Source organism: Crocuta crocuta, unplaced genomic scaffold (assembly GCF_008692635.1).
Source record: "Crocuta crocuta isolate KB4526 unplaced genomic scaffold, BGI_CrCroc_1.0 scaffold348, whole genome shotgun sequence".
NCBI classification, from domain to species: domain Eukaryota; kingdom Metazoa; phylum Chordata; class Mammalia; order Carnivora; family Hyaenidae; genus Crocuta; species Crocuta crocuta.
Genome location: NW_027529573.1, coordinates 2841238 through 2865089, shown reverse-complemented (window position 1 = coordinate 2865089; position 23852 = coordinate 2841238). Strand labels below are relative to the sequence as shown.

The following is a 23852-nucleotide window of genomic DNA, read 5'->3' as shown; positions in this document are numbered from 1 at the left end:
CCCCCCAGTGACAATGCCTCTGCAGCAGTGATTGTTAATTAGATCAAATAGCCGAGAGGGCTGTGTTTTCACAGCTGACCTTGGTGGAGGAAATGACTAAAGTGTTCTATGTCAGTTCCTCTAAGGGAGAAGAGCTAGAGAACTGCTCTAGGGCAAATTCCTGCTGGTGTTTCAATCCACAAATATGCCAACACAGTAAATGCTGTCCAGGATGACAATCATCCAACCTTGGGACAAAACAAGTTTAGCAATGTTGATGGGAAGCAGCAAACCGACAGACAAGCAATGCTGCCCTGGAAATCAGGATCCATGTGGAATACAAGAAGTGCCCCAGATGGGTAAGGACTCCAGATGGGTCTTGGAAACCTAATGCTTTTTCTGACAGTGATTCTTTTCCATCAGAAAGATCTTAACCCTCACTACCCCTCAAGTGCCTTATACATGGTAAGCCCTCAACAAGTATTTACTGAATGAATAAATGAAAAGGGACACCCATATGGCCACCACCTTGGTCAATGGCTCATTGGCTCCATGGCTTAGAATTACCTGGAAGCTTATGAATAACACTGGGGTTCAGCCTCACCCTGGAGGATGTTAGTTCAGTAGGTCTCAAGGGAGGTATGAGGGGGGTGGATCCCTGAATAGCTGTAGTCAAATAAGCTAAATATAATAAGCTCTATAAAGCATGAAGTGGGTTTCTATTAAACATCTGTAGAACGTACACCAAAGTCTGACATGCACTAACCTAGAATAAGCCATTCCTGATTGGACCTCCCAGAAGGCTTTGGACCTCTTTTGTGAGCTAAGAAAGCCCTGATGGTCTTGTGGGGAGCTCAGATCCCTGCTTGGATGGGCCTGTAGCTCTCTCCAGTGGCCCTGCCAAAACCTCTGCTCAACAAGAGCCAGGAAGTGTCATCAGAATTTAAGAAAAGAGTGAAAGGTTAAGTCATCTTTGTCCGTGTTGTCCAAATGGGCCTTAAGCCACAGTCCGAACATCGGCTTACCCAGGGATGCAAACTGTTTGTGGAGGGCCAGGCGGGACTGCACCCTGGTCTTCAGCAGTTTCATGGTGGTCTCCATGTGGCTGGCGCTCAGCGAGTGGTCAGCAATCACTGTGTGCTGTGAACGACAGTGGGAAGCACACCTGAGTGCTCCCCGTCCCTGCCTCTCCTAGCCCCTCCTTGCCAGTGGCAGCCAGGACCACCCACACCCTGAGGTGGGCACCTTATAGGAATGGCAGGGTTTACCTGCTGTGACAGGTCAGATGCTGAGTTCCAGTAGGAACAATACAGGATGCTGGGTTCTCAAGAGGCCTGGCCAGCTCCTGAGAAAGGAAGGCTTCTGCTAAGGTGCCAGATGCCAGATCCCCTGGGGTTCTGCTGAAGCCTCATTTTTGGCACCTTTATACACAAGGCTGAGGGGCAGTGGAGCCTGGAGTCATGCAGCACCCAGAGCAAGGACTCAAGTTACTTTGATTTCAAGGGGTACTAGGCTCAGGGAAAACCAAAGGTACCTAAACATTTGTAGGCCTCAGATGTTTTAGTATCCTGAGTGGAGGGAGAACAGACTATAGACCTGAGGAAAAGCATTCTGATATTCAAAGCCCCCAAAGGCCACCAGAAGCCTTTCTGGAATCTGTCCGGGGGATGAGGAGGTAGAGATCCTTAGCCAAGGAGACTTGGATCAGTGTACACACCTGGGGCTGCTCTTTGGGGAAGTGGAGGCCACCTAGCTTCTGTACCCACAAATAGGGGTGACCTAGGTCAAGTACGTAGTCTCTCAAAGTCAGGATGCTGCAGAAAAGAACACAGCATAAGATAATTTTATAAGTCCTTTCTGCAGTGGTCCCAGGATAGAGCCTTCCTCCCAAGCCCCTGAAATGGATTGGTCCTGCAGGCTCAGCCATACTCACAGTGGGGCTGCCAGCAAAGCCTCTAAACTTCATCACCTTCCTACTGTGAATTTCACCTCTTCCATGTTCCCTTTTCTCTTCCCCCCAACTCATAAGCAAGTCTAAATATAAAGGCAATGCCTTTGACTTCTTTACCAGTCCACCAATTTATAAAATGTTTTTCAAGTTTCTAATCCTCAAGAGAATTAAATGTTAAACCATGTTATCCTCTCATGTGTTCTTAGCATGTCCTCCAAGTTTGATCCTTCTACCCTTCCTCACTACTCCATGACCTTCATTTGCCACTTGTGTTTCCTCCTTTTGACATAGCACCCCTCCAGCTCCAGGGTCTCCCTTGCCCCCTGAGAAGCCTCTGGCCCTAACAGGTCTCTAACGCTGGGCTTGAGCTGCCAGAGAAACTCCAAAGCAAAGAGGCTGAGAGAGGAGGAAACACTGCTGACTCACCCAACTTTATCAAACTGATACTGATTGGCTGGATTTGGAGTCTTCTTTCCATGATCCCCTGGATACAAACAGCTCAGGACTGAGTCAGGAGAGAGCAAGTCACTGGAAAAGGGAGAAGACCGCAGTAAGAACACTGGCCAATGCCTTGCCTTGAGGCAGACTTGGGCATCTGGGAATAGTAATGCCACCTATCACTGATGATCATGCTACCATTTACTGAATGCTTCCTGTGGGCCAGGAAAGTGGAGGAGGGACAGACCATAATCCTTATATTTGAGGTCACTAGATTTCACACTCAATGAGGTATCATCATTTCCATTTTACAAAGGAGAAATTCAGGCTTTGAAAGATATGACTTGTCTACGATCACACTATTAATAAGTGCTGGAGCGGGGATTTGCACTGTCTGATCAAAGACAGTAGTACTAAACACTAAACTTTTTGAAAACCCTATCCCTTTAAGAGAGGTATATGGTGACCAAGGCCTTACCTTCAAGGGAGCAAAGCTCTGTGACACTGGAGATAAAATCATCACAATTTTCACAAGAGCAGAAGAGATTCCTTTCTACCCCAAAAGAACAAGTACACAGCTTTGACAGTGTGTCTATCTCACTTTGACCAAATCTCATGCTCACAGAAAAAGGTCCCTTTATGTCCCCAGAAAAAGACATGATCACATGCGCTGGACACAAGGTGACCCAGGGCTATAAGCAGAGAGACAGCATCACTGCCACCCATCTGGAATGGTTAGGGCACAGCCTGTAATTAAACGCTGACAAGTGGAGAAGGGATGGGGAGGGGAGAGGAGGAGGATAATGGAGTAATCTGATCATAAAGGACAAGGCTCAGTCTTTCTCTCAAGCAGCAGGGGTTCTCCTTCATCTTTCCAGATCTGGCATCAGGAGCAACTTAGGCAGAATGGGCTAATCTTACTGCTCAGAGCCCAGACATGCCTTGAAGAATTTAGCAGTGGGGTGGTGGCACCTCTGACTCTTCCCTGTTCTCTGTCTCTCCCAGTCTCCCTTCCCTACTCCACTTCCTTTCATGGAACCGCCTTCACTGCCTTTCATGGAGAACTGGCTAGAAAATAAATAAGAACTGTCAGTCTTTCGGCCAATGTTATTTAGTGACTATTACTAATAAACAGAATGAGTCAAGAGTCAACAAAAATAATAAAGCAACAGCTAAAACTGCATGATAACAATTTCTAATTAGCAAAGCCTAATGAAAGAATCAAATCTTGAAAAAATGTGCATCAGTAATATGTGGTTCAGGACAACTGAATTTGGTGAAAATAATGGACATAAAAGGAGAGATTATATATAGTCATAAAAATACCAAAACAAAAAAACTACTCAATCAGTCAAATCTTTGTTGTAAAATAAAAACAGGTAAAAAGGGGTTAAAGTCAAAGTGGAAAATCATTAAAAATAGTTTAATGGCTTAATGAAAAACTGATTAGTGACTCAAAATGCCCTAATCAAGATCATATACATTCTGTAAAACCATTCTGTAAAATGATTTCTTCAAGAAAATTCAGCACAGCTAGTTAAACATTAAAATGTTTATAGAACATTTTATTGAACGTTATAGAATGTCAATTCCCTAATGAGTTAACAGATCTTGGTAACAGTCATCGATGTGGCTAACGCCACAAAAATAGAGACTGCCTGTGCCTCCTGACGGAAGCACTCAACATTTATGATACTGTCTTGCTCCCTGGACCTCCTGCAAAAAATCAAAATGGAATCTGATTAAACTTTTAAATCTAACTATAATTTACATGAAAAACACAGGGAGTAACTCACTAAATTGTAATGCAGGGACGCAACCATCAAAATCCAGACTGGAGAAACCTATAAACAACCCATTCTCTTTGACAAACAGATGGCACAGGGACATTCAGATGAAAAGATGCCTGAGAGAAGCTTTACCCAATTGCAACATGTGGACCTTATAAAGATCCAGATCCAAAACCCAAACTGTAAAAACAACTAACGAGAAAACACTTATGAGAAAATCAGTGAAATCTGATTTCTGACTGGATATCAAATGATATTAAGGAATTAGTGTGAGACTGATTATATTGTAGGGAAAAAAATATCCTCATGTTGTAGTAGATGAATATACAGAACCATACACCAGGGTAGTATCTCCAGGGGCCAAAGCAGTCTGTATTTGAGCCTAAGCCTCTGAGCTGGGAGTTTGGAGCTCTAGGCCCAGAGCTTCCACAACTGGTCATAAACCTCTCGGACCTCAGTTTATCCATCTGGAAAATGGGGGATGAGCTAGACAACACGTGAAGGCCCATAAAGATACAATCCTGGTTTCAAGGTGGTGCTTCCTTTTGCATCTCCTTCCTCTTTTGGGGCCACGGGCCATTTATCAATGATATCTGCAGTTTCCTCCCCTTGAAAGTTATTGTGAAGAGTTAAGCAAATTCATGATGGTAAACACAGCTGTCATTTACCAAGTGCCTCACCTATGCTAAGCACTAGACCTGATCCTTCATAAGTACCCTGGAAGTGTATATTACAATTCACAACCAGAGTGAGGAAGCAGACTTAGAGGCCAGGAAACTTGGCTAAAAATGCACACACAGCTGTAAGTGGCAGACCTGGGACACACTGGAGCTCTGAGCCCAGCTGTTATTCACTCAGCAGTACTGCCCCCAGTACTGGCATGTGCAAAGCTTAGGGAGAAGCTGGAGTTAATATGCACTGAGGCCAGCCGGCAGCCCTGTTCTTTGTAGGTATGGCATCTGAGAGACGAGAAGGTAGAATGCTGGTGACACGGAGATCCACCATGGCCAGGGCCCTCAAGCTGCTAGGCTGAGAGTTCTGGCCGGGCAGTGTAACTGGGCACTCTGAAGAAGAAAGCCCTGGGCTCCCTCTGCTGGGGTCAGGTGAGAATAGGGTTGATTTCATCCAGAGTGCCCTAGCATGATCAAGTAACTGTCAAGTCCAGGGACTGAGGCTACAGCCCGAAAGGGGCAGGGTAGGGAACGCAAAGGCAGCCATGGGAAGAGCCTCACCCCACCAGGCACCAGACTTGTGTCCCCCTCAGTGGTCTCTGTATAGCCAACCTGAAGACTCAAGTGTGCAGGAGTGCCAGGCCAGGGTCATGCTCCTGTGAGGCTACTTCAGGCCCTCTTGGTCCTCTTCCCTTCTTCCCACTCCTAGCTGTGGAACAAGACTGCCACAGCCAGGGGCTTCCCGGGGATGCCCAACCTGTGGCCATCATTAGCCTGCCTCCACTCACCCTCCTCAAAACCTCTTCCCACTGCCAGATAAGGACAACCTGGGATTGAGCTCGGCTGTGAAGCAAAACTCCCAGCACCCTGTGAGAGAATGAATAAAGGAAGGCCTAAATTTGTCAATCTCAATGCCAAATTCCATTTCTATATTCACACCTTTCCACTTGTCAGAAAGAGCTGGTGCTCTGCCCCGCCTACTCAATTTGCCATACACTGTAGTCATTTTATCTTCTGTTGTGTAGTAAGAGGACTAACTAAAGTCAGCAAGTACTTTCTAAATACCAGTGAGGTGCCAGAACTTCTAGACCACGTGGTCATGACAACAGAAGACAGGAGCAGTGCACCTCCTCAGAGCCAGTGCATGAGGAACCAAAAGCAGCCCGCAGAGAGGTCCTCCTCACATCCACCCCCACGCCCCACTCTCCACAGCGCCTGCCCAGTACCCTGCACTGATAGGGGTGATCAGCTCCGTGGCAGTCGTCACTTTGGCCTTTACCGTCATGATGTTGAGGTTCATGAGGTAGTAGAAAGTCAAGTGAAGCACACTGTCATCTGGAGGGGGAGGACAAAAAGAAGACCATGTACAAGTTGAATGTGACAGCAGAGTCTACAGTATCATAGAACAGAAAGGAAGGCTTTTAAGAGCTTTTACTGTAAAAACAAAAACTCAATGGCAATTTTATATTGAGTAAAAACTGTCTACAAATTCTTTGCAACTCCTCTCTCCAAGATGGGGAGCTTCATTTCCCTCCCCTTGAGTGTGGGCTGGACTTAGCTGCTACTAAAAAGTAGAAAGGGAGCAATCAAGTGATCCCCCTTGGATCCAGGTTAGTACCACCAGTAATAGATACATGACACCACATACCCCTGACATGATGGGATGACGAAACCATGTCTATGGTATTCCTCCACCAAACCCATAAGTTCAGTCTGATAAGGAGAAAACACCAGACAAAGCCAAATTGAGTTTTTCTACATAATAAATAAACCTGGTCTTCAAAGATGCCAAGGTCATGAAAGATAAATGAAGACTGAGGACAAGACTGTCCTGCCTGCAGGAGACTAAGGGGAATGACAACTAAATGCAATGTGAGATCCTGGACTGGATCCTAAAATGGACAAAGGACATCAGTGGAAAGACTAGGGAAGTCTGCATAAATTCTGTGGTTTAGTTAATTCTACCAATAAAATTAACGCTCAGTGAAGAGCATGAGAAGTCTATTACAGCAACTTCTGAGTCTAAAATTGAGTCTAAAATTATCTCAAAATAACAAGTTAAAAAAAAAAGAAGTGCATAGAGTGTGTTTCCATTTGTGCAAAAGCTAAAAGGATGAATACATGCTTGTATAAAAAAAATCTTCTAAATACATGAATAGTTCTAGAAAATATGTAAGAAATCTGTCACAAAGAGGTAAGACCTTGAAGGTAAGACCAGAGTCTGAGAGTCTCAGATGAGAGGGAAACTTGCACACAGCAGTTAGCTCTTATACCATGTACGTTGCTTTATCCCTACAAAACCAGTTTCAAAACATTCTCTGCAGAATACAAACGTCTACTTATGTTTATGAAATTAGGCACCCTGGTCATAGTACTCCAATCCTGCATACTCTTGCAACTTGTTCTGTGTATCTGACTTAACCAATTCAGAAATTGATGTAATTTTATCAAGCATCCCATATGTGCCTAGTTTTGTTGCTATGTTGTTATGCTTATGAGTCAGAGGGAAAAAAAATCAAACTTCATGCAAAATAATGAGAAAAAACAAAGAAATATGAGACCAGAATCTTTTCTTGGTCAAACAGGCTTGCCGGCCCCCGTGCACTTGCAGCTAGCCAAACCCTTAAATGCTATGGACCTGCCAGAACAAGGGGAGCCAGACCTTTGCACTTCAGGTCCAGCATGACAGACAGTGGGTGCCTCTTTAGCATCTCTTTGCGCTTGTCATCCAACTGAACTCCCAGTGTGGGTCGCCGGCGTTTCTGGACAAAGGAAAGATCAAATGAGATGAACGCTGGTCATATGAATTTCCCCCTTCCTTCCCCCTACTGGCCAGGGCCTCAGCCCCTCTGCCTGGGACCTGCTGCTTCAGCTATCCAGCTATCAGACCCTCAGCAGCTCGTTCTTTCCAACCTCTTTCTTCTGCTTCTAGGAAGGATGGCACCTGCCAACCAGCAGGACCTGGTGCAGCTGCCTGACACACTAGGAGGGGAAACAGCTCTCACCGTGGTCTGCTCCTCTTCAGCATCAGAGTCACTCTCGTCATCTACAACCACAGAGAGAAGGCATCGAGGTGAGGAGGCCCCCAATACTCCTAAAATGCCCCAACCCACGGGCATAAAGGGGCCAAGACTCTGTGTCATTTGTAAATGGGTTTCTTTAGAATACATGATAAAGTAATTTGCTGCTGCTGATTCGATACAGAAAACATGGTGATGGAAGAAAAAAAGGAGGAATGTCTCATAATCGCTCCGCCTATTTTTGGGAAGTGCTTTTTAATATAATCCTATGCACAAGTCCCCACCCCCCCTTGCTGGAAGTGGTGGTAGTAGCAGTAACAGTATTATAAATAGCAACAGCAGTAGCTAGTTCAAGTTCATACAACTTGAGGGGTTGTTATGTGCTAAGAATGATGCTAAGAACTTTGCGTGCATGACCTCACTTAACTGACAAAATAATTCTACATGAGGTATTACTATCCTGTTTTGACAAGAAGTAAACTGAGGCCCAGAAATGCTAAAGAGGGGCTCCTGTGTGGCTTAGTCGGTTAAGTGTCCGACTTCGGCTCAGGTCACTATCTCATGGTTCATGAGTTCGGGCCCGTGTCGCACTCTGTGCTGATAGCTCAGAGCCTGGAGCCTGCTTCAGATTCTGTGTCTTCCTGTCTCTGCTCCTCTCTTGTTGTACTCTCTCTCTCTCTCAAAAATAAACAAACATTAAAAAAAGAAAGAAAAAACTGAAATATTAAAGAGCTTTCCCAGGAGCAATGAGCTAGTGAGTGGGAAGACCAAAATCCACAAGCAATGCTTTTCCCTGTTTACTCTTGAGCATTAAGACATTAAAGTCAAGCTCCCTGCTACTCAGAACTAGTACAGCTAATTTCCAAACGACCAGTACTGCCCTGGAGTGTTGACCTGGTGCCCCTGGACCCAGCTATGGAAGACATGGGGAAAGATCTCGATATTACCTTGGGAGTCTTCCGGAGGCTTAAATAGAGCCTTGGCTTCGTCGACACTGCCTTCAATTGCCACAGACAGCGTCTTATCTGTGAGCAAGAAAAAGCTTCATATGATAGCCGCTGAGGGAAGGAGCTAAGCTACACAACAGGCTAACTCTGGGACTGCATTTCTTCTGTCTTTGTTACAGCTCCTTACTGACTGGGGGTAGAAGGGGGTGGAAGGGCAAAAGCCCTTTCTCCAGATGAGGAGGAAAAAGGTGGGAAACTTAAGGCTTTTTTCCATTATTTACTGAGAAGAAAGAATCCAAAGTGCAGATTTTAGACAAGCACCACTGGAGACTATGGTGAACGCCTCTCTTTTCAGGCTTATACCAAGGCATAATCTCACCCTAGTTCCTAAAGCCACGGGATACTCTTCTGCCAAGTGTCTTAAAGGTTCTCATCCAGAAGCTCCTAACTGTCCACATCCCAGAAACAATGGTTCTCATCTAAGTGCTTGCTTACTCTCTATTCTGTACTACACCATTCACATTCAACTGGGAAGCAGGACAGTGCATAGGAACTTGGACCCTGCAGTCTAGTCCCAGATCTGAGTCCCTACCCCACCAATTCTAAACACCTGGAAAGTTATGTCACTGCTCTGAGCCCTGCTTTCTCCATCTATGAAAGAAACCCTGTCTTGACAAATGGCGGCTGCCTGATGGGTGGTGAGAACCAAATAAGCTGATGCTTATAATTGTAATAATAACACTTTTTTTTTCAAATTAATGTCTAATCGTCACAACAACTCTAGGAGAGCCATATTACTACTATAGCCATGAGATGAGAAAATTAAGGCTCAGAGAGTTAGACACAATAGCCAGGAAGTAGCTAAGCCAGGATTCTAGACTAGGTCTATTCAACTTGAGCCTGGTATCTTAAACAGGAAGATAAGAGGGCTTTTCCATGCATCAGGACTGACATTCCCCTAGGTGACACCTGGCCTGCCTCTGTGGAACTCTGTAGGTCTACTGGGAGGTCAGACAGGCCACAGCCCCTCTTGCTCCACTGAAAAGGGCATATGGATTACAGATCGTCAGAGGAGCCTGAAATGGCTTACCCAACTGCACTAAGAAGGGATGGCAAACTCCTCTACCTGGCAAGGCCACTGAGATAATACTTCCAGGAGATTGGCCACTACTCTCTGACAGCCTGCATGAACCCACATACTTCACCCCAAACAAGCTGGCTGCCCCCTCCAACCACTGGCAAATGCCAACTGTTTTCTTGGGTAGCTTAATCCTGAAATTCTACAGTAAAATGGGAAAGGAAACAGGTTGGGTTTAAACACAAAAGAAAATTACTCACCCTGTCTAGGGGGCTGGGAGGATTTCATATGAGCTGATGATGGAAACAAGAAGGAGAACGAAAGGGAAGGAGAGGACCAGGAGGACCAGGAAGACACAAGAAGAGAGACAGTAATGTGTCGGTGCCCATGGCTGGGAGGACAGGCATGCACTGATGCGGTACAGGTCTGTCTGATGCGGTGGGGTGAAGAAGATAAGTTTAGGTGCTGGGTGAAAGCTGCAGGAGGGCAAAAGGTAGGGTCTCCAATACCTTTTCTAAACCCTATGGAGTAAAGGGCTGCCCATAAGCTTAAAGCAGACACAGCTTCCCATTTGGTAATTCACTTTAACGACATGCAGCCTGTTTGGGCATCATGAAAGCCTGGGAAGGGTGCCTGGGACCTGTGTTCACCAAGTCCTCTCTCTGAAGCGGAACGAGAGGTGCTGATCCACCTGCCAAGCGTGCCTCCATGGGGTGAATGTCTGGGAGCCCAGGCATCCAGGCTGCTGGGGCACTACACCCATAGCTGACCAGCCAGGCTCATCGAAGATTCAAAGCCATCCATTCTGAAATGCCCACCAGGTTAGTCTAGCCTCAGGCCAGCTGGTCAAAGCAGCCATGCTGGGCGGTGCAGGGGGGAGGCCGTGTCTGTCACCTGTGGGCTTCTGAGCTGGAACAGGGAGCTTTCCTCAGCGGGCAGGGCTTCCAAATGACTCAGTCGGCCACGGCTGCTCCTCCCACAGCCCCTCATCCTCACCCAGCCCCCATACTCACCACAGGCCTGCCCATATGCAGTGGCCTGGACAAAGAGGACATAGAGAGGCGGTGGCAGGTGTCTAGCTGTCTCATATTGCTTGTGAGCCTGGTCGAACGGCATGAACAAGTACTCTTGCACTGGGAGGGAAGCCTGCAAGCAATAAAAGAAGGACTTTTGTTTTCCCTTTTAGGCAGTCCACATGTGAAGAGGTGGCTGCTGAGTTACTACAACAGTTTTTTTTTTAATCTATTAAGAATACATGATAACTTAAAAGAATAGGTAAATAAAAGGTCAGTACAAAAAAATCAATTTATACAAGCAACAAAATATGAAAATGAAAAAAAAAAACCAAACCCAACCATTTCCAAGAGCATCAAGAAAACTTAAACTACCTAAAAATAAATAAGTGAAAGGTGAATAAGCTTCAACACAAAGGCTTGAGGAATGAAAAGCCATTTTAATGGCCCGGAAGATTCAACACCACCCTGAAATCAAATCACTCCAAACTGATGTACAGATTCAATGCAACTCCAGTCTATATCCCAGCAGGTGAAAACAGACTAGCTGACTCTAAAATTTATATATTAAATGCAAAGGGCCAAAAACAACCAAGACAATCCTAAAAAATNCTAGCAAGACTTCTTTTAAATCATTTATTTTTTAATAAAAATTTTTATTTTTATTTTTTACTTATTTTTAAAATTATTTTTATGTCTTTATTTTATTTTGAGAGAGACAGAGTGTGAGCAGGGAAGGGGCAGAGAGACAGGGAGACACAGAACCCGAAGCAGGCTCCAGGCTCTGAGCTGTCAGCACAGAGCCCGACACGGGGCTTGAACTCGCCCCGTGAGAATATGACCTGAGCTGAAGTCGGATGCTTAACTGGCTGAGCCACCCAGGTGCCCCTAAATAAAATTTTTTTAACATTTTTTTTTGAGAGAGAGACAGAGCATGAGTGGGGGAAGGGCAGAGAGAGAGAGAGAGAGAGCGAGAGAGAAACAGAAAGACAGACAGACAGACACAGAATGCAAAGCAGGCTCCAGACTCTGAGCTGTCAGCACAAAGTCCAATGCAGGGCTTGAACCCACGAACTGTGAGATCATGACCTGAGCCAAAGTTGGTTGCTTAACTAACTGAGACACGTGGGCATCAAGGCTTCTAATAAAGCTACTGTAAATAAGCCATTTGTGATAGACAAATAGATCACACACAAACCTACATAGACATTTGATTTATGACAAAAGTGGTATGTAGAACAGTGGGGAAAGCACAGTCTTTTCAATAAATGACCCAGCTGAATACCTACATAAAAAGAAAAAAAAAAAAAAGAAACTGACCCTTACTTCACACTACGTACAACATTCCCTTCCAGGAACCCTAGAGGTCTAAGTGTGAAAGATAAAAAACAGAGCTTCTATAAGAAAACACGAGAATATCTGTATGACAAGAGTATCTCTGACTTGACAGAGAGAGATTTCTTAAACAGGACATCAAAGCACTAACCATAAAGGAAAACAGTGATAATTAGATCATATAAAAATTGAGAACATCTGCTCATTAAAAGATGCTGTCATGAGAGTGAAAAAGAAAGTCACAAAATGGGAAAAAGATCTGCAAAAGACTCATCTCTGGAATATATAAAAAAGTCCAAGCAATCCAACAGCAAAATGAACGGAAGACTGCAATAAGCCTTCTGCAAATGAGGTAATCCAAAAGCAAAGAAGCACATAAAAGGGGCTGTGCTCAACATCACTGGTCCCCAGAGAAAGGCAATGTCCTCCAGAATGGCTAAAATCAAGAAGGCTGACAATATCAAGCGCTGGTGAGGATGTGGAGTAATTACAACTTTCATATGGTGCTGGGGGAAATTTTGTATATCAGTGCAATCGCATTAGAAAAATGTCTCAGTGTCTGCCAAAGCTAAATATATGCCTAGCATATTCTAGACCCAGCAATGTCATTCCTGGGTATATATTCAACAGAAATATGTACATATGGCACCAAAGGAGAAAGAATGCTTACGGCAGTATTATTCATAATAGCCCCAAATTGGAAGTACCCATAATCAAATACTAAATATCAATGAAAATAAATGAAATCCTGGTGCTCACAACAATACAGATGAATCTCACAAACATAATGTTGAGCAAAAGAAGTCAGACACAAGAGCATATACTATATGATTCTGTTTGTGTAAGTTCAAAAACAGGCCAAACTAACATATGACATTAGATACCAAGATGACAGTTACTGAAAGATGAGAGGAGATAGTAACCGGGAGGGAGAATAAAATAACTTCTGAAAAGTTGGTAATGTTCTTTTTCTTGATGTGGGTGCCAGTTACACAGACGTGTTCACTAGTGAATATTTACTGAGCTATACACTTATGAGCTCTATGCTTTTCTTTTGTAAAAATTATGTTTTTAAATGTAATATATGTACATTGTTTTAAACAGTTGTGTTTTAGAGGCGCCGGGGTGGCTCAGTTGGTTAAGTATCTGACTTCAGCTGAGGTCATGATCTCACAGTTAGTGGGTCTGACCCCATATTGGGCCCCATGCTGACAGCTCAGAGCCTGAAGCCTACTTCAGATTCTGTGTCTCCCTCTGTCTGCTCCTCCCCGACTTGTGCTCTCTCAAAAAATAAACATTAAAAAAATTTTTTTTAAACAGTTGTTGTTTAGTTTATAAAGCATAAACTCCCAGGGGCACCTGACTGGCTCAGTTGTAGAGCATGTGACTCTTAACCTTGGGGTCATGATTTCAAGCCCCATGTTGGGCATAGAGTTTACTTAAAAAAAAAAACAACTATTAGGATTTAGAACAATCTGCCTCACAGCAAAGAAAAATCAGGTCACCTATTTAGAAAGACATTACAAGGGGCACGTGGGCGGCTCAGTCAGTTAAGCATCCGACTTTGGCTCAGATCATGATCTGATGGCTCGTGAATTCGAACCCCAAGTTGGGCTGTGCTGACAGTTCAGAGCCTGAAGCTTGCTTCCAATACTGGGTCACCCTCTCTCTCCGCCCCTCTCCTCCTTGTGTTCGGTCTCTCTCTCTCAAAAATAAACATTAAAAAAAAAGACATTACTTTTTACATTACATTCTAAAGTAAGGACTTTTCCTCCTAAGGTACCTAATGGCTTTCAAATAGGAGTAAAGTTATTTTCAGAAGAGAGTCCCTCTGCTGAACAGCTACCCCCAAGGTGCAGTCAGGGAGTCTAATAGACATCCACAGAAGCATGCTTAGATGCCTGGAGACTGGGGGGCTGACAGAAACCATTCTGGGGTAAACTAAATCTATAGTTTGCAAAAGTATTTTACCTAAAAGTAGCTCTGGGTAAGAAGAAAACATCCCAGGTAAATGTGTGTATATGTTCCTGAGCTTAGCTGGCAGCATCTCTTCCACCCAGGACACAACCTTACTGTACTGGCTGGGTAGAAACTCCAGACAAGACCATCCTTGCAATGAGCTCTGACATCCATTAGGTAACAGAGCTGGCAAAACCCAAAGGGAGACGTGGCTGCTGGAGGCCTCAGGTCAGCAAGGTATCAGTGGGTGCTGAATGCAAAGCAAAGCAAAGGGCCAAGGTTGGGGAATATGTGGGGAAGAGCCTCACCTGCATGATGCTATTGAGGCGAGGCTGGAGGCTGCTCAGATACTCCTTCTTCACCTCAATCTCCTTGAGGATCTTCTCCTTGTTGGACAGGCACTCTCGGTACTTCTCTGCCAGCCTATTGGGAGAGGACAGACCACTGTCATTTAAAGCAGCTCAGAGATCTCCCGATATATCTACTCACTGTCACAATCTAGCTAATGACAGCAGTCATGATTAACTAATTTTTACCTATCACTTACTATGTGCCAGGCACTTGTAGAACTCTTTATAAGCATTACTGCATTTAATCCTTATAAAAATCCTGGAAGATAGGGACTCTTCTTTTCCCCAAAGGAAGAAAGAAAAGCTCAAGGAAGGAGGTAACTTACCAAAGGTCACCCAGCTAAGAGCAAGTACAAAGCTGGGCTTTGAATCCATGCCTATCTGGCTCCAGAGGCTCTGCCCATTAACTACCAGGAGATATCCCTGTGTTATTTCCTGCTCCAATTCTTGCCTCTAGGGTCTATACCCCAAACTTTCACAAACATGTGGACTTGCCAACTAAAGGACCCAAGTGAGACCCACAGACTGGCCTGACTGGGGCAGGGTGGGGATGGTTTATGGACCACAGGAAAACAACACTCATCATTTAGCCTATGCCCAAGGCAAGCAGTGTGCTAGACAGAGGAGTGATGGGCTAGCCCGATCTGCTAAAATCTGGCACCAATTCCATAAGAACCAGACTTAGTCCTTATAAAATTCATTAACATAAACCTAAGGAATAGAATACCTACTATAACAGAAAAAAAAGAGGGAAACAAAACACCTACTTCTCCAATGGAAAAAAGATGTGTCAACCAAATGCCCTAGAATTCGTGTACAAATACAGAGGAAGAAGTCACCATAACGAAAAAGATGCAGCCATGAAAAATCCAGTATGAAAAAAAAATGCTGTTTTCTTAAAAAAGACTAGATTAAATTACACAGTAAAAATGTTATTTTTAACCAACTTGACAATAAATTATTTGTAAGAAAAAAAAGAAATGTTATTTTTAGTATGGAAAAGATTTTTATTTTTATTACTATGGGAACTTTTTGTGTGTAAAGGTGTTCCTTGAAGCATAATTTATGATAGTAAAAAATGATAAAGATCTAATCCAATAAGGAAAAGACTACATACATTATAATTTGTCTATACACAAGATGCTGTATAACCTTCTAAAATAATGTTTGCAAACCTTTAAAGTATCACAGGGATAGTCTTTTTTAAAAATTTTTTTTTTTAATGTTTTTTTATTTTTATTTCTAGGGGAGAGAGAGAGAGAGAGAGACAGCATGAGCAGGGGAGGGTCAGAGAGAGAGGGAGATACAGACTCTGAAACAGGCTCCAGGCTCTGAGCTGGCAGTCAGCACAAAGCCCGACGCGGGGCTCGAACCCACGAACCGCGAGATCATGACCTAAGCGAAAGTCGGACGCTTAACCGACTAAGCCACCCAGGCGCCCCTCACAGGGATAGTCTTAGAGGCAGGAGGAGAAAGCAAAAAACAAAGTTAGACTTACCATACAAAAGGTATTTAGGTATCAGGTATTAAAATTTTAAAGAAAAAGTTACTCCAATTTTCTATTAACAGCCTTAATCAATTCCAACCCCACCCATGATGCAGTTGGACAAGTTTGAATTAGAAGATGTGAATGAATCACAACATGAGACTTGGTCATAAGAAATCATTCTGCTGGTTCCACAGAACTGCACTGTCTGATTTTGAGTCATGACAAAGCACTGTCCCTATGGGTAAAGGTCTGTGTTGCCCAGGTTAACAAGGTCAGGAAAGGAGAAACACAACCTTTTCCGTTGCTCCAGCTCCCAGTCCAGACGTGCAAGGGTTTGTTGGTGAGGGTCTCCCATGGTGACTTCAGCCTTGCTAATATCTGGAGGAGCCTCCTTATAAAACTCCTCTAAACTGACCAGATCAATTTCTTCATGCTTCGACCTGCAGGCAAAAACTAGATGTCAAGCTGCTGTTCTCAAGACTCCAAACTGTGGATTAACCAGGCCCAGTTCCCCCCATAGATGCCCACTTAGCCCTGGTCTACAAGGAACCTGGAATCCATCCAGTCTTCTCAGCAAACACTCATTAGTAAATATCTCGCTTTTTTTTTTTTAATTTATTTCTGAGAGAGACACAGACAGCGTGAGCAGGGAAGGGTCAGAGAGAGGGAGACACAGAATCCGAAACAGGCTCCAGGCTCTGAGCTAGCGGTCAACACACAGCCTGACGCGGGGCTCGAACCCATGAACCATGAGATCATGACCTGAGCCGAAGTCAGATGTTTAACCAACTAAGCCACCCAGGCGCCCCTAAATATCTCACTTTGAAGAGAAGTAGATGGTTACATACCACAGGATCCTTATCCATGGTGCTCAACCTTTTTATCCATGAGTTAGATAAAGACTTGGAAGGGATGTTTATCAAATTTACAGTTATCTCCAAGCTTAGGAAGAGAGCTAAGAGCTGAAAAAGTCAATAAAAACACTAGTCTAGACCTAGACTGCCAGCTTGAAACCAAGAAATTACATTTAACAGGAAAAAAACATAAGGGTCTGCACTTAAGTTTAAATTTTTTTTTAATGTTTTATTTATTTCTGAGAGAGAGAGACAGTGTGAGCAGGGGACGGCCAGAGAGAGGGAGACACAGAATCAGAAACAGGCTCCAGGCTCTGAGCTAGCTGTCAGCACAGAGCCTGACGTGAGGCTCGAACCCATGAACCGTGAGATCATGACCTGAGCCGAAGTCGGACGCTTAACTGACTGAGCCACCCAGGCGCCCCTGCACTTAAGATTAAAACATTAATCACATAATCAAGGAATGAGGAAGATCCAGGATGGCATAACCGGTGTGAAAACGATCTAGAGGCTTCAACTGTTGTATGTATAGTGACTCACATGTATAAAAGAAAAGAAATCCAATACTCTTTCCTGTATTAACACAGTGCACAGGTCATGGACAGATGATGGCGATAATGGCAGCTACCAGGTATGACAGCCTCACATAATTCTCGGATAACTATCAAATGGGGATTTCTATCTCCATATTTCAAATGAGATGGAGACTCCCTACAGATGAGCAGCTTGCCCAAGGTCACATAGCTAGCAGAGCTGGGATTTGAACCCAGGCTTGTCTGACACCAGGGCCAGTGGTGGTCACCTGCCTCTGCACAGACTAGTTCTACTGTATTCTGCATTTGTTAGCTTTCATCTGAGTGACAGTTACAGCTTGGGGCATCCTATTCTTCTGTTTTTAAGATCTCTTTATTCTTAAGCAGTTTAAGATACCTAAGAAGTTTCAAAAACAGTACTGAGAGGGGCACCTGGGTGGCTCAGTCAGTTGGGCAGCAGACTTGGGCTCAGGTCATGATCTCATAGCTTGTGAGTTCAAGCCCCACATTGGGCTCTGTGCTGACAGCTTAGAGACTGGAGCCTGCTTTGGATTCTGTGTCCCCCTCTTTCTCTGCCCCTTCCCTGCTTATACTCTCTCTCTCAAAAATAAAATTAAAAAAAATTAAAAAACAAAAACAAAAAAACAGTACTGAGAGTTTACTTTCCCCTGGATTCCCCCAACAATATCTTTTTTTTATTTTAATTTTTTTATTTATTTCTAGGAGAGAGAGAGAGAGAGAGACAGCATGAGCAGGGGAGGGTCAGAGAGAGAGGGAGTCACAGACTGAAACAGACTCCAGGCTCTGAGCTGGCAGTCAGCACAGAGCCCGACGCGGGGCTCGAAACCACGAACCGCGAGATCATGACCTAAGCGAAAGTCGGACGCTTAACCGACTAAGCCACCCAGGCGCCCCTCCCCCAACAATATCTGATCTCTGCATAGTACATAGTCAAAATGTATGACTCAATACTATTAACTCAGGTATGAACCTGATGTGAATTTCACCTCTATTAGTATTTAACTATTATTACATGATGAACGTATAGAGTAAATGAAGATGCCTCTCAAAGTTAATTATTGGGGTGCCTGGGTGGCTTAGTAGGGTAAGTGTCCAACTCTTAATCTCAGCTCAGATCTCAGTCATGATCTCATGGTCTGTGAGCTTGAGCTTCATGTCGGGCTCTGCACTGACACCACAGAGCCTGCTTGGGATACTGTCTCTCCCTCTCTCTGCCCCATCCCCCACTTGCTTGTGAGCTCTCTCTTCCTCAAAATAAATAAACTTTTAAAAAGTAGCGTAATTATCAGAAATACACCAGACCTAATGATTGATGTGCCCCTCTCATCCCATGTTTATTACAATAAAACCTGCCTCTTTTCAGTTTGCACAAATAGGCTTGACCAGGCAAGAACACATTCCCTTCTCTCTGTCTACTCTTTCCTCCTTCTCATCTCTCAGCTTGGATTTTCCAAGAAGCATTACTCTTTTTTTTTTTTTAATTTTTTTAATGTTTTATTTATTTCCAGGAGAGAGAGACAGCGTGAGCAGGGGAGGGTCAGAGAGAGAGGGAGTCACAGACTGAAACAGGCTCCAGGCTCTGAGCTGGCAGTCAGTACAGAGCCCGACGCGGGGCTCGAACCCACGAACCGTGAGATCATGACCTGAGCCAAAGTTGGACACTCAAACGACTGAGCCACTGAGGCGCCCCAAGGCATTACATTTTAAAATGGACACTGACAGAATCTTTCAATCTTCTCACTGTCCAATATATTTCTTTTTTCTTTTTTAATAAAGATGTGAAGTTACTGCCATATTTCCGTGAAAATCTATAGGCTAACCTCTGGCCTTTTAGGGGAAAAATACCCTGCCCTTTTTATAATCAAAATATCCAGTGGTGCCACTGCTCCCAACATAAGCATATAAATAAAATATTAGTGGTGATTATAAAAAAAATAAAATAAAATAAAATGGACACTGATAAACTATAGATTGTTCACCTGAGGGCAACTAAGCAGCAAGAATTTCAGGTTCCAAAGAATAAAATCCAGTTGCAAAAATGTATGGCTGGAACCTTAAGAGAGGAAATGTGGGCCAAAAGGTTAAAAGGATTTGACTGGAAGGAAGGGAGTTACTCCCATGCAAGGTGCCCAGGAATCAAACTGGTAACTAATGTAAAGGCTGCTGCTGGAAAAAGACAACTGTTTTTGACCAGGTACACAGCTCAAAACTTAAAAAAGTCAGACAGGCTTCTAAGGTTCTTTGTGCAGGTTGGAAACACTGCTTCCAATTTTCCCAAAGTGATCCGTTCACTCTTGTCTCAGATCGTGCAGTCTCTAAGCTCATCTGATTTCTTTTTTTTTTAACAATTTTTTTTAATGTTTTTTAATTTATTTCTGAGAGAGAGAGACAGCATGAACGGGGGAGGGTCAGAGAGAGAGGAAAACAGAAACTGAAACAGGCTCCAGGTTGAGCTAGCTGGCAGCACAGAGCCCAATGCAGGGCTCGAACCCATGAACCGTGAGATCATGACCTGAGCTGAAGTCGGACGCTTAACTGACTGAGCCACCCAGGTGCCCCACATCTGATTTCTTTTTAAGGGGACTAGCTCATCCTGAGCTATGGAGGAAAAAGCAGTTACCAATAGACAATTCTGCCAAAGTTTGTTCTCCAAAACTTACTTAAACTCCAGACATTTGGTGATCTCTTTCTGCAGGTGCATCACCTCATACAACAGGTTCTGGAGCTGCAGGTGATAGGCATCTACTTTCTGCTTGGCCTGAAAGGAGGACAAGGTGAGAGGTGAGTGGGGCAAGTCAGGTCAAACAGAGCAGCAACAAACTCAGGGAAGAGGTAAAGGGGATTAAGAAGGGGATAGAGAAGAGGGAGGAGGAGGATTAAACCTCTCAATTCCTACCTCATGGGTCTGATCTCTTCCTTTCTTCAACCTAATATGGGCTAATCGATTAAGCTTCTTCAGTGTCATGAAATGCACACAGCTCTGGATCCTCCGATCTTCTATCTCGACTGCCTGCAGGCAAAGAAAACTGGTGAAGACCTTGACAACAGATGCTGGCTCAGCTTCCTTCGGGCCCTCACTGCTGACCCATCCCCATCCAGGGCCAAAAACAGATACTGAAAGGAGCTCAGAACCATGACAAGTGTCAATGAAAAATGGAGCAAGTACAGCCAATGCACAATTAGTATCTGTCCTAGGGCACCTGGGTGGCTCAGTGAGTTAAGCGTCACTCTTGATCTTGGCTCAGGTCATGATCTCAAGCAGTTTGTGGGATCAAGCCCCACACCGGGCTCTATGCTGACAGAGTGGAGCCTGATTGGGATTCTCTCTCTCCTGGTCTCTCTTTGCCCCTCCTCCACTCTCTTTCAAAATAAACTTTAAATATTAAAAAAAAATAAAACCAATTAATATCTGTCCTTACATACTGTCTACAGAGATCCTAACAATAGTAACATCCTGCCATACAATTTGATCTCATGAATAACATTACAGAATAACTTAAATGAACACACAGAATTATAGCTTGGCAACAGTAAAATATGATGTAATAATCATAACAATATTGGCCAGGATAAGCACAAATAAGTGAGAATCTTGGAAATACATGGGTTTTGTTTTTAGTCACACTGTTTAGTTTCTTTGCCTCAAAGTCTAGATCCTTCATTTAATACTAATAATTTCATTTTTGGTCTCTATAATATACCTGTATATATCCATCCTTACAACAACAAATTTACACATATCATCATTTCCCAACACCTAGCAAAATACCTAGCATGAATAAATATTAGTTGGATGAACTGTCAAATTACAGTTAGGAGAAAAATTAATTATCCTGTACTTTTGTTACTCTAATTGATGACTGGGTGGTGATGAAATGTTCCAATAAACTAATAAGCACATCTCTGGAGCCCCCAGACTCCAACTACCTGATCATGGCTAGGCCAAAGACCATGATCAGGAAGGACTCTGGTGGGTGCAAAACAAGTCCATCCGTGCAAACTCCCCAGGTTCATGTCTGCCCCAAACCACTGCTACTCCTTACCACATCCTTGCCTCCTCGGCTCTTTAGGTCCTGGATCTCAGCCATGAGCCTCTGCAACTCTTGGCATGTGTACTTGTAGAGCTCATAGTCTCTGCCAGGGTCCCGCAGGTCCACCTCAGCCTCCTCGCTGTAGTATTTACCTTCCTGTGGAGGCAAGGATACATGCCTTGGGTGGGGAATAAAAGTCTCCCAGTTGGGACCAGGGACCCTTAGCTGAAATCAGTAACAAAGAAACCCCAAAGCAGATCTCTAAAATAAACCTGGTCCTCAAGGTATGCCTGATTGGCTCTATTGGTAGAGCATGCGACTCTTGATACTCAGTCAGTAGAGCATGCAGGTTGTGAGTTCAAAACCCCGTGTTGGGTGTAGAGATTACTTAAAAATAAAATCTTAAAAAAAAAAAAAAAACTGGTCCTCAAATCAAATGTTTTCCTTCTCAAAATGGAAAAGAATCCATCTTTTTTTCTTTCTAATTATAAAGTAATGCATGCTTGGTGTCAGAGAATCAGAATATAGTGAGGAGTATCAAACACAAAATGAAAAGTTGCCTGTAATCTCACCTCCAAACCTGAAATAACTATTTTTAATACTGTGGATAAACACAAATTTTATTTTTAAGCAAAATGGAATCACATTGTCCATGCTATTTAATGCAGTTTCTCATCCCAATAAACTGAATATTCATCAAAATGGCTGTATGATAATCCACTAGATAGATGAACCAGAATTCATTTAACCAAATTCCTACTGATGGATGTTTAGATGGTCAAATCAAGCTTTAGCAGAGACTAAAATAGCATAATTGGTCACCCAGCCTTTGGAGTAAATGGAACACATCTCTTGAAGAGAATTAGCTACTTAATGATACTGTACTGCATATTTGAATTTTTTTAATGTTTTATTTATTTCTGAGAGAGAGAGAGAGAGACAGAGAGAGCAGGGGAATGTCAGAAAGAGAGGGAGACACAGAATCTGAAGCAGGCTCCAGGCTCTGAGCTGTCAGCACAGAGCCCGACGCGGGGCTCGAACCCACCAACTGCGAGATCATGACCTGAGCCGAAGTCTAACGCTTAACCAACTGAGCCACCCAGGCGCCTCACTGTACTGCATATTTGAAAGTGACTAAGACAATAGGTCTTAAAAGTTACCACAAGAAAAAAAAACTGTAACCACATATGGTTAACTAGATTTTGTAGTGATCATTTTACAATATATACAGATATCGAACCATTATACACCTTAAATTAAGATGATGTTGTATGTCAACTATATCTCAACAGAAAAAGAATTGATGCCTGCAAAAAGGATAAAATTCTTTTTTAATCTAGATTTCCTAAATCTGAGAAAAACATCATTTTCTACTTAAATTCAAGCTCTTATGTTTCTCTAATCTAGTTTAAAAAAAGTAACCAATCAACCAATCAAAACAATTAGGTTATAAATTAGCTTGACAGGGGCATCTGGTGGCTCTCAGTCAGTTAAACGTCTGACTCTTGATTTCCGCTCAGGTTATGATCTCTAGGTTCGTGGGATTGAGCCCCTAGCTAACAGCGCAGAGCTTACTTGGGATTTTCTCTCCCCCTCCTCTCTCTGCCTTGCTCCCACTCACACACACATGCATGTGCTTTCCTTCTCTCAAAATAAATAAACTTTAAAAAAGAAAATTAGCTTGAGAGATTTTAAGACAGAGAAATAGTAAAAGGAAAAACCTGCTGACCACATGAGCTCTTAGGCCACAGAAGAGATTCCGTGGGGATGCTGTTCTGGTACTTTCTCAGTAGCTGACCAGGAATGCCACACCTCCAGGTTCTGGTGGTATGCTGCAAATATTGGCTTCTTCTGACTATCAGGAAACTTGGGAGAGACACACACCATACTAGAATGCACTGTCTGTTCAGGCACTATTCACGTCTGATGCAGGCTGGCTGGTTCTTGGAATGTTGCCGCTAAACCGAATGTTGGTCAATACTTAGCTTTTATGGAACCAGGGGAATTCCAGGTACCTGGTCAAGCACAGGCCACCTGGGAGGTTGTCACTGTGACCCTCAGCTGCCGCAAAGCCAGGCACTTGGCCACAAGCTGTAATTTCTCAGCAGCATGGCAACACGGACTGATCTCACCTGTTCTGTGTCAGAACGGTTGCGCTTGCCTTCAGATGGAGCTCCATCACTTCGGATCACTTTGGGCTTCCGTTTCTTGCTTGATTCGGATGACATGGTTGTTTGGTAAGGTCAGGAGGAGATGGTAGAGACCTGTTAAAAGGAGAAAACTTTTGCGATTTTCCAGAGTTGGAACTGGGAGATTTTCCTGGAGTCAGAATACTAAAGTCTAACTAGTAGTTGTGGCCACTTATAGCCTTGGTAATTCAAGAAAAGGTCCTC

General features: G+C 43.7%; 1 protein-coding gene across 2 annotated transcripts in view; it reads right to left on the bottom strand.

Moving 5' to 3' along the window:
- Window positions 1-23852, bottom strand: part of THOC5 (THO complex subunit 5) — a 32365-nt gene that overhangs the window by 6915 nt on the left and 1598 nt on the right. The window contains exons 2-16 of one of the 2 annotated variants that reach the window (XM_077761637.1): window positions 23592-23723; window positions 21472-21615; window positions 20325-20438; window positions 20089-20186; window positions 16314-16460; window positions 14490-14604; window positions 10888-11020; window positions 10135-10167; window positions 8797-8874; window positions 7835-7875; window positions 7492-7591; window positions 6056-6164; window positions 2357-2458; window positions 1697-1793; window positions 1005-1119 (exon numbers count right to left, since the gene is read on the bottom strand). In XM_077761637.1, coding sequence (XP_077617763.1) covers window positions 1005-1119; window positions 1697-1793; window positions 2357-2458; window positions 6056-6164; window positions 7492-7591; window positions 7835-7875; window positions 8797-8874; window positions 10135-10167; window positions 10888-11020; window positions 14490-14604; window positions 16314-16460; window positions 20089-20186; window positions 20325-20438; window positions 21472-21615; window positions 23592-23687 — 1522 coding nt within the window. In that variant the 5' untranslated portion in view covers window positions 23688-23723. The remainder of the gene's footprint in view (window positions 1-1004; window positions 1120-1696; window positions 1794-2356; window positions 2459-6055; window positions 6165-7491; window positions 7592-7834; window positions 7876-8796; window positions 8875-10134; window positions 10168-10887; window positions 11021-14489; window positions 14605-16313; window positions 16461-20088; window positions 20187-20324; window positions 20439-21471; window positions 21616-23591; window positions 23724-23852) is intronic. The other variant, XM_077761638.1, reaches the window with a different exon arrangement.